This window comes from Crinia signifera, chromosome 2 (genome assembly GCF_055691185.1).
Source record: "Crinia signifera chromosome 2, ASM5569118v1, whole genome shotgun sequence".
NCBI lineage: Eukaryota > Metazoa > Chordata > Amphibia > Anura > Myobatrachidae > Crinia > Crinia signifera.
Genome location: NC_139218.1, coordinates 309370808 through 309382272, shown reverse-complemented (window position 1 = coordinate 309382272; position 11465 = coordinate 309370808). Strand labels below are relative to the sequence as shown.

General features: G+C 43.7%; 1 protein-coding gene across 1 annotated transcript in view; it reads right to left on the bottom strand.

Moving 5' to 3' along the window:
- Window positions 1-9778: 9778 nt before the first annotated feature.
- CNMD (chondromodulin) overlaps window positions 9779-11465 on the bottom strand; it is a 46561-nt gene continuing 44874 nt past the window's right edge. The window contains exon 7 of the mRNA XM_083168907.1: window positions 9779-10394. Within this exon, the coding sequence (XP_083025033.1) occupies window positions 10179-10394 (216 nt within the window). The 3' untranslated portion in view covers window positions 9779-10178. The remainder of the gene's footprint in view (window positions 10395-11465) is intronic.

Here is an 11465-nt window from a genome sequence, read left to right as displayed (position 1 = left end):
ATGTGTTAAAAACCCCGGTAACAGGGTTTTTACCGCATTTCTGCGATAGAGAATTGCCTAATTCCCATAAGGACAATCTCTGAATCAGCCCTGTATTGCAGCCAGAGTGCATGCATGGGGCAGGGCTGGTAACATAACACTAGGAAACAGTGTATTGCCAGATGATGATTACACTGACAACACTGGTCTGCAATAAATACAATGGCATCCTGTATGCTGCAATAACCCTGGGCATAAGAATTCAGATCAGTCTCCATGCAAGCTGGCCATGGGTGGGATGCACTGCAATTTGTTACCTCCAGAGCAGGACATGCTCTGCTATGCACAAACAGCTGCTGCTTAACTCTGCCACTGCCTAGATGCTGCCACAGGGTAGCTCTGTCCAGACCACATTACCTTGGTGGTCCTGATGTGCTCCATCTCTGCTCCCCTCTGTTGGCAGCGTCATGCACGGTGAGCAGCAGCAGCCTCTAAGCCCCGGCTCAGCCTCAGTCCCTGCAAGGCTGCTGCTCTTTCTGCTTCCTGCGACTGCTGCAGCCGGGAGACACTTCCTGGTGCGATCACATGGAAAGGTGACACGCAGTGCAGTCTTCCCCAGAGTGCCGCGGGAGCAGCTGTGTGCGGCCGCGCATGCGCACCAGCCTCCCGCTGCCATTTTAAGTTTGGGCAAGCCGGGCTGCAGCCATCTTTGAAGTGGGAATACTGCTGCGGCCGCTAACCGCATAGATGGCAGTCCGCGGCCCAGCAAGGGAGGGTGAGCGGCCTCATATTAACTTAAATGAGCCGGCCCACCGGGAAAATACCCGGTTTCCCGGCAGGCCAATCCGCCCCTGCATACATACATATATACATACATACTCCGGCACTCTCATACTGTACATACATACATACTCTGACACTCTCGTACATACATACATACTCTGACACTCTCATACATACATACTCCGGCACTCTCATTCATACATACATACATACATACTCCGGCACTCTCATACTGTACATACATACATACTCTGGCACTCTCCTACATACATACATACATACTCTGGCACTCTCATACATACTGTACATACATACACTGCTGCTCTCATACATACATACATACATACATACATACATACATACACACTGCTGCTCTCATACATACATACATACACACACTGCTGCTCTCATGCATGCATACATACATACATACACACACACACACACACACACACACACACACTGCTGCTCTCATACATACATACATACATATACTGCTGCTCTCATACATACATACATACATACATACACTGCCTCTCATATCAATCCAATCATATATACATCGACACACCTCATTTAAATCCATACATAAATATAACACAACCATCCCCCTTCCCAACAATACAACAAAACGGCTCCATACACAATTACAAACACCAACTACCCCCATTAAAATATTAGTGCGGCTCCATATGCATATACAAACACCCCCCTCCCTGCCCTCCGAGTCCACAGTCTCACTGACACCACCTTCCCCGGGTGGTGACTTCATTCAGCCACTACTCCGGGGCGGGGTGTGCAAGAAAGGGCTGAGTCCTTACCGCTGGGCTGGCAGCCTGCTACCATCTAATCTTCTTCATGGTGCAATCTTCCGTCCATTTATGCTGACCTGTACAATAAATGACCCGGGCCGTGCACGCTCTGTAGCAGCCTCCTGCACTAGACATGTCCTCAGTCCAGGAGGCCGGCGGCCGGCGGCCATGGTCAGCTGTGGCTGCAGCAGCAGCCTCAGAGCAAGGCGGCCCACACAAAAATCGTGATTGAGCGGCCCGGGGGGGGGGGGGGGCACATGGCACCCTGCCCCCCGGCCCAGCCCGCCACTGGTGCTATCGATAAGGGCCCGAACATGTAGGATTCCCTTAGATTTCCAAGAGATAAATGGGTACATTGCCGAGCTATCCTGGGAATCAGGATTGTTCAGGAGTGGGAGAAACAGTGAGTGATGGCTATTAAGATTGTTTATGTCGTATGCAGTGCCCGAAGGTCCATGCCGTCGTCAGTAGGGGGTCTTGTGTGATGGGGTCTGTGAGTTCCTGTGTGTGGCAGTGCAAAATGGAAAGTAGGCGCTGGTTTGGTAGGAATGACTGATCAATGTTAGTGTCTGTGTGGTTGGTAGTGGCATGAATCCAGTCTCAGATATATCTTATTATTCCAGCTTGTTTATAGAGTGATAAGTTTGGGAGATTCACTCCTCCATTAGAGACTGGTTGTTGTAGTTTGAGATAGCTTATGCGTGGCCATTTGGTTTGCCAAATTAATTTGCGAAACCTGGTATTGATGAGTTTCTCATCAGAGGCCGTTAAGAGAACTGGTAACATTTGAAGCGGGTATAATAGTTTAGGGAACATGATCATTTTTAGTAAATTAATACGTCCCAGGTATGAGAGCATAAGATGTCTCCAGTTATCCGGTTCTCCCAAAATAAGTTTCAGTATTTTGGTGATGTTGAGTCTATAAAGGTTGGAAATGCATTTAGGGATGTGTATTCCTAATGCTGGGTACACACCAGGACGACAAGGGTCCGATCCCATCAATCTAGATCCAATTCCGACCGATTGGATGTAGATTGTGTGGGCCCTTTTTTGTCCTGGTGTGGACCGATACCGATCCGATGTGCGGTCCCGCGGGTCGGTCGTTACTCAGATCCTACCTGCAGCAGGTAGGATCTGGAAACGACCATACTCCCGGGTACGGGTTGCCATTGGATCAGACCCGCTCACGGTCCACATCGTGAGCGGGTCGGAAGAAATGCTGACGACCCGCTCACGATGTGCATCGTGAGCGGGTCGTCCTGGTATGTACCCTGCATAAGTATTTTATCGTGGTCGAGCCCCAAGGTATGTGGCTTTCCCCTGCCCAATGAGGGCAAGTTTGTGGGCCTACAGATAGAGCCAGGCTCATCTTGACTAAGTTTCTGCACTATTGTTCTCAGCTGCAATACAATAGAGAGAGCAATACAGCAAAGGGATTAACAGGGGATTAGTGTGACTGCTCTTTCTCAATTAATCCTATTAAAGGCCAAGAAGAAAGAGGCTACATCTGTAGGTATAAGCCTTGGGATTTATCTTAGTTTATTGAAAAGCCAGAGACGGTGCTGTATTGTTTTATTTTTTTGGTAGAATAGGGTAGAGGATGGATTTGTGGTGTGAGAGATCGTCTGCAAAGGCCATGACTTTGATTTCACGTGACCCCATGGGAAACCCATTGAAATGTGGGCCAAGATTGTAGGAACCGTAAGAGGGGGTCAAGTGCAAGGTTGAATAGTAGAGGGGAGTGAGGACATCCCTGACATGTCCTTCAAGCTATCGTAATGGGATGGCCACGTTGTCCGTTCACCAGCAAAAATGGGCAAGGGGAGGTATATAAGTATCTAAACAGTTGTATAAAATTATTGCCAAATGCTCGAATTGTTAAAATTTGCTGGAGGTGTGTCCAGGAGACGTGTCGAAAGGCTGAGAATCATCGAGAGTGGAGTGTTTTTGTCTAGGGAAGTCTTTACCGCAGCCAATGCTGTACGGACGCCCCTTACTCTGCATGTTTTTAACCAATAGAGCTTGTCCAATCTTATTTTAAATGTATTTATTGTGTCTGCCATCACAACCTCTCCAGGAAAGGTGTTCCATAATTAACTGCCCTGACCCGTATAAAAGGTTTTCCTTCTAAGGGTATGAAATATTCTCTCCTCTAGTCTACATGTATGCCCATGAGTCCTAGACTCCTTCCTCAAATCAAAAAGGGTGCCTGACAGTTCCTTATATTGGCCCCTGGTATATTTGTACACATTAAGCAGTCTCCCCTTAAACGTCTTTTCCAGCGTAAACAATCCCAATTTGTCCATTGTGCTTCTTTAGGTCCTGCAAGAATTAGATCCATTGTTTTTATTATGCAACTAGTGCCGTCTGTTGAAAATCATGGAACATCCTAAACAGGAATATCAGTTCCAGCACCTGAACGGTACAACACTTGAATCCCTCCCATAGTGGCGAGGTGTAGGTATAGGGCAGTATTCAATGAGGCTGATTTGCCATGTTTTATGGCGATCTTGTGCTATTTTCGTGCAGTACAGCGATTTTTTTGACTAAAACTGTGAATCACCCTATTCAATGTCGAATAGGGTCAAAAAATCACCCTATTCAGTGTCAAAAAATCAGGAATTTTATTCTGAGGAGGGGCATGCTATTTATTTTTTTTTTTTACACAGCAGCCAGGATTCGCTGCACATCGTCAAAATTCTCATTGAATACTGCCCATAGTCTTTTATTACATGAGATTATCAGCAATAGAAAGTAATGTCTCAACTGAGCTTGATGCAGAAATATATTTTATAAATCACCTATCAGAAGCAGAACTCTGGGAGTCAATGGAGTCATCTGCCCCTGGCCTCCTGCTCCCAAGGGGGCACCTCTCCTCCCCTGCGAGTTTGAATCAGTTAATTGAAAGCCGCCAATATCGCTTCTGTGGCTGACTCCCCCTCCTAACATCATTTTTGCAAGTGTGACACCCTGTATTAGAACTCATGACCTTTCTCACTTATTGATTGAGCTATTTGGGGGGCACCAATATTTATCTTGCCTCTGGGCAACTGGGATGAATTTACGCCACTGTCACCTATCAAAAAACACTGTGCTGTAAAAAAAAAAAAAAAGCTATAATTGCGTTAGTAAATCTTCATTGACACTTTATCATTAATAGCTATTAGAACACATTCAGCAATTTAAATGCTGAGGTGTGAAGGTGTTCCCTTCATAAATGTTTCACAGCACAGTTGGTGTAATGGTTAGCATTACTGCCTCACAGCGCTGAGGTCATGGGTTCGATCCCCACCATGGCTCTAACTGTGCGGAGTTTGTATATTCTCCCCGTGCTTGCGTGGGTTTACTCCGGTTTCCTCCCACAATCCAAAAATATACAGATAGGTTAATTGGCTTCCAACAAAATTAACCCTAGAATGTCTGTGTGTGCGTGTACATGTGGTAGGGAATATAGATTGTAAGCTCCACTGGGGCAGGGACTGATGTTAATGTTCAAATATTCTCTATAAAGCGCTGCGGAATCTGTGTGCGCTATATAAGAAACTGTAAATAAATAAATTCATTTTTTTTCTTGGTGTGTGCATATTAAACACTGCCTCCGCTAACAAAGCAACCATAAACTGGTGTGACCTTACCCTTGTGGTTGTGTGATTGTGCACATTTCTGCCTACAGAATAATACAATTTCCATATTGTAAGTTTGTATGACCTGAAGCCGACCCACACAACACGCTTACTTGCCATTTTGCATGCTTAGAATCCTCAATTTATATTCTCCAGATGTTTGTTAGGTTTTCTTGGGAACATCTTTACATAGTAATGTTCAGTTCTATGAAAATGGTCTCAGTGGAGCAATTTTGAACACTAGGTAAAATGCTACTTGTGTGAGACGATAACGCATTTTGTTTCCGATTCCTTGATGACCTGTAATCATTGTATACAGTGTGCAGATGTCCCATTAGTGGTTGATGAATTACGGTTTAGTGATCTTAACATAATCAGCAGGTTGGAGGAATCTGTGGTAATAAAAACAAATGCATTTGCTTATTCTAAATGAACTGATAAATGGAATGTGTGAATCTGTCTTATAGGGTTTCTGGTGTTTAATACTTAGGCAATTTTTCCCTCTTACATGTGAACTGGCATTTAGGATTATGAATGAAATGATAGAATATTCCATTTTAAACATGGGAGAAGAGAAGGCTAAACCTGGTCCCTGTGCAAGAATGCCTTAATGGGTGAAGGAGCTTTAATCAGATTTCTGGATGTTTGGGCTTGGTAAGTGTCTCTTTGTGTAATTGTTTTTGGCTAAAAGGTGGAATTCACTCATGAATAAGCCTCTACGCAAGATACGATCTCCTTTTAAAAAGATGATACAGTTCATGAATCAAGACCGTGCTGTACAAGACAAAAACATACAATGGGAAGAGCAATTTCTATTCACTACAGGGGAGTCCCATGATGTTCCATGAGCATCGGAGTCGGAGGTCAGATGGGCTGCACATGAGATAAATCGTATTTGCAATCAGCGAGCACCAGCGGATTTATTGCATCAATCCCCGGGCAGGGAAGTGCTGTGCAGAAGAGGCGCTCTCCCCGCTCTGCAGCTGGAGGAGGAGGAGGGGGGGGGGGGGTTGAATAAAAAAAAATGGGTGGCTGCTGATTGACTGGTTGGTTTATTTTTTATTCTCCCGATTTCAACTCCCGGGTGTATTACATGCAATAAAACACATGCAATTTATCACATATAAAGAAGTTACATCAAGTCCCAGATGGTATGTGAGTCTCCCGTGGAGCTGCAGGGGCAAACACAGGATTTGGTAGGGGGGTTCTAGAGGGGTGGAACAAGCATCGGAGGTGAGACTACTGGTATAAGCAGTACCTGGTCTGTTAAGCAATGTACATAGGGCCGGATTCAGACCTACTAGTGCCTCGCGATCACCATGTGAATATTTAGCCACCACCCTGCCGGAGTGTAAACCTGACCGTTGCAAATAGATAGCGAATATGTTGCAGCCCGGCGAATGGGCTGCATATCCATCAGCAAGCTGCTCACCATTGAATGATTTCCATAGGGTGCGCACGCTCTGGGTAGCCCAGGACTTACTCCGCAGCTGCGAATGAAACAGCCTGACCGAGGCCGGAGCTGATGTCACACACCCTCCCTTAAAACACCTGGGCACGCCTGCGGTTTTCCTGACACAAAAGGTCAGGTTGCCGCCCAGAAATGACGGCTTCCTCTCAATCAATTTGTGAACGGCCCTCAGAAGTGAAGCACATCCCTGAAACGTTAACAAGAAATTCTGGATTGTTTCACTAGTTAAGAGACCCAGATGGGCCACTTCCACAGTGCCGGGCTTTTGAGATTGTACATTGTACATATATTTTATGTATATATTACAGATATAGCCACGCTCATCTAGTGTCTGGCATATTGCACATGTGACATGCGTGGTGAAAGGCGCGCACCCACCACCACGATCTTGCATTGAAGTCACATCCTCGGCTCATTGAAAAGCATTAACTTTTACCAAGGCTTGGTAAAAAGTTTTTATATTTTTAAATAAACATCAAAAGGTGCATCAAAAACCAACGTTTTGGGGAATGCTCCCTATTTTCCAGGTGCAGATGAAGTGATAAAATCATACGGTATTTGTGTAGTTTCACGGCGCCACTAGATCGCATGCGATATCGCGAGCCACCGAGCCCGAAGCGTGGCGAGCGCACACGGATGTTGTTTCAAAGCAACTGACGATATCACATGCCATTTGCATGCAATTCCATCAAATACATTCCGTGTCCCCTCGCCAAGCTATATAAAATCAACTGCCCACTTGGATAGTGGGGTAATGAAATGGATAGTAAATCGCATGCGATATCGGATGTCATAACGCATGCGATCTAGTGGCGCCGTGAAACTACACAAGTACCAATCATACATTAGGACTCTTACCTTATAGAGGCAGAAGAGAAGTGCGGCCATCCCCGTGTGGTCCCAGCGTTTGGGCGGAAGCGGCGGGTGCATCACTTCCGGTCCGGCAACCAAATACCAATTCACCTTAAAGTGATAATGACGGATGCACAGCAATATTTTTATAACAACAGTAATTATTATGACAACTATGGTACATTCTAAGCGCAGCGTGGTGTGACCTGCAGGCTGAAGAGCCGTCCGTATCCACCTAGTCACGCTGTTGTTTGCTGAAGAGAGGAGACTCATCAGGATGTCAGAGATAAACCCAGTTTGTTGTAGGTGCATCTGAGCTACAGTATAATTACTAGATTGACAAGCATATAACTATGCCGTTTACAGCATACTGCTTGAAACGTGGTCAGGGCATGTCCTGCAATAGAGGTACAGTTAGCTGCAGACTGTGTTTCCTCAGATGCCATTTGGCTGTGCTATCATATATTAAAAAAGGATTGTGTAACATACATGCCACTGGCCACAATGTTGTATGTAAACAAAACTACGCATGTTGTGGATGAGAGTAAGTTGGACTTGATAGGAATCAAGGTAGACGTAGCAAGGGAACAAACATGCCTGACTGATGTTATAATTATGGAATTGATTTTGGACTTGTAGGAAACAACCATTCTCAATGAGCCACTACAGTAGTTGCTTTGCGGTTGCAGGGTCGTAGCAGTGAACCCTGTTGGTCATACCATTTTAGTTGATCTCTGTTTTGATGTGTACCTCTCATTTGAAACATTTGTATTATGTATTGGGTAGTTGGGAGGAGGAGGGACAGAGCCAGTCCAGACAGCAGCAGCTGTCTGCACACAGCAAGGAGACATAGATGCTGTACTTTTTTTTTCATCTGTATTACCCGTTATTCACGGGTGCTTGAAAATGGGGTGGGGCTTAAACACTGGCTGCGGCAGGGGCTGCATTTAATGAAAAAAAAATCTGGTGCGTTGGGGGGGTGGGGGGGGAGGGGTGTTTCCTGAAACGCCAGATGCTTCCCCTGGCAGAGTGTCTTGTTTTCATCAGCGACCAATCGCTCCGTGTGAATGGAGCTTTAAAGAGCCCAGCACCTATCATCTTCCAATGGTACCACCTGATTTGTTCAATATAGTGTTCAGTGCAATCAACGATTGTTCATCCAACATCAATTCTTCACTACTTCAGCATATATTCTTCAGTTCTTTAGCTACTCCATCGATTGTCGCCCAACATCGATTCTTAAGTACTTTAGCATATATTATTCAGCAACACAATCGATTGTTCGTTCAACGTCAATTCTTCTGTACTACAGCATTCATTCTTCAGTACCACAGTTCAGCATCTATTTTTCAGTACCATAGTTCTTCATCATCTACTTTTCAGTACCACAGTTCAACAACACCGATTGTTCATTCAACATCGGTACCACAGTGTCTTGTTAGTATCCACCAGTGTTCCCTCCTAGGGCACTATCCAGGACCATTTCTTTCAGTCAAGTATTACATCTTCTCCATCTCTGAATGTTGAGTTATATATTATTGACTGTGCTTTATTTGCCTGCGTGAAAATACTATTCATAGTTATCATTACCACCTGCCGCTGTCATCATCTTGTGTGCTTCAATAAAATACTTTATTTTACTCTTACTTCGCTGTCCTGGTCCCGCTTTCAGGCATTTCTTCAAGTCATCGTATATGTCTAAGAATCCCCTGAGGGCTCCTAGGTTTGTGTATTCATCTACCTCTACATCTGAGGCTTCCAAGGGTCAGCCTTAACCCTCAGGCATGACAGTGGTATTGTGTGTGTAGAATTTTGAGGGAAATTTGAATTTATTCCATTTTGGAATAAGCCTGTAACATAACAATATGTGTAAAAAGTGAAGCATTGTGAATACTTTCCAGATGTTATATATATATATATATATATATATATATATATATATATATATATATATATATATATATAACCAACGTCTTAACTAAATTCCTTGTATTGTTTCTGTGGAAACCAAAACATGCATTGATTTACATATGACAAGTCCATAGTGTAAATGGCATTAGTAATTTTATTGCAGATACTGTAGGTAGAAAATGCTGAAGTTGTAAAAGTAAATGATTGATATATAACACTGTCAAGAATTATAAATAGTTTTTTCACATATTCTAATGTCATTATTTGTCATGCTTTGAAGGAGCAGCGTGCTTCCGTGACATGTTACTGCTGGATGAAATGGTTTCAATAACAGGGTGCAACTTCACTCAAACTCACTCAGATTTATTTACATCAAGCTACAGAAATGTGAAACACTGCAACGCATCAAGTTAACCTTTAGAAATTAACATTTCTCTAAATGATGTTGGCAAATATGTCTCAAGGCAGGACTGATTTCTATGTTAAATCCCTAATCCAGAAAATTGTAAAATCTTTCCATAAAGGCTATTATTGCACATCCACTACAGGCACATTATAGTACCTATAAAACCAACACATTCCACTCAATGAGTGTGGGCACCTGGTATTAATTTAGTTCTTTATTTACAAGAGGTTACATGTCATATCACATTTTCAGACCTTGATTCTTTTACGCTTTTTGTTTTGGGCATTTTCTCATTAAAAACGCTTGTTTCTCCCAGTCTGTTCTTTTCCCTTCTACCAGTGTTACACCACTCCTAGAATGCGTGCCACCCACCAGCTGCAGGGCATGATAATCCTGCATGCTGAGCGGCATCCCTGATAGTTGTATGGAAATGGATAGTAGCCACCCAAGGGCTCACAGATTCTCTGACAGTGGGTGTAGCTTCTTCTGCAGTCAATGCAGCATATTCCTTGATGGTCCAGCATGGGGTCAAATGTCATGCCACCTTCTCCTTCCAGCTGGAATGAAAATAAATATAAAACAATACTGGTCATAGATCTGGAGGTTGTTTTTTTTTGTGCAATTTAGACTTTCCTCCCAGTATTTTCCATTTTTCCCAGTGAGCAGTTGAGGGACTTTTCAGAGTTGGCCAGCTGGTGTCACCCACGGGCATTAGGCTATTTTTTTACCTTTAACTTAAGTGGGATATCCCACTAACAGATTTCGGGAAATTCTTAAAAGTCCAACACTTTATAAAGTTGGGCGCTAGAATTCCACTTACGTCTTGAGTGTTGACCATTTCCGAGAGGCTTTGTGTTGCCCACACAATAGCAATATACAAATTACTTCAAAATTTTGATGCTAAAACTCTTCATTTACTCTGACCTGGCAAAGGGATTAACGCTCTCTGATAAGAGATTAGCAATCCATTTTCCTCAAGAGCTCTGTTTGCACACAAGTTAGAGATACCCAATATAAAATCATGCATTGGTACAGACACGTCACTCGTCTCTCCTACTTGCCACGTATCCCACAGTTTCAGCCGACATACCACTGGAACTCTGCTACATATATGGTGGGATTGTACCCTTATTAGAGCCTTCTTGGTCGATGTAATTAAGGTTTCCTGAGATGTGCTCTCTATCCCCATCCCTACAGACTCAGACTTTTGTTTATTGAACGTCTCATCCACACCACTAGCTACCAAAAAGAAATCATTATTATGCCATTTGAGAAATGCCGTACGAGCAACAATACCTGTTCTTATGTGGCACTTCTAGTGCCACTTGGGGAGCTACAGCAGGTTGCCTGGTAGTGTCTTACAGACTACATACAGCCACAGGGATTGGGTTATATAGTAAGCTTTCCTCTTGGGATGGATTCCTATAAATCGCGTCTCTCAGTGTCGGCAGATCAAAAGCCATTTGGAACACAAGTTAGGGAACATTCTGCATCTACCAAAATTGTAAATATATTGATTTGTTGTTTATTAAATTATAATGTATTACCAGTACTTGAATCTGTGCTGTAATATAACATGATAATAGGGCAGAGTAATGATAATAAGTGTACTGCATAAGCAAAATACA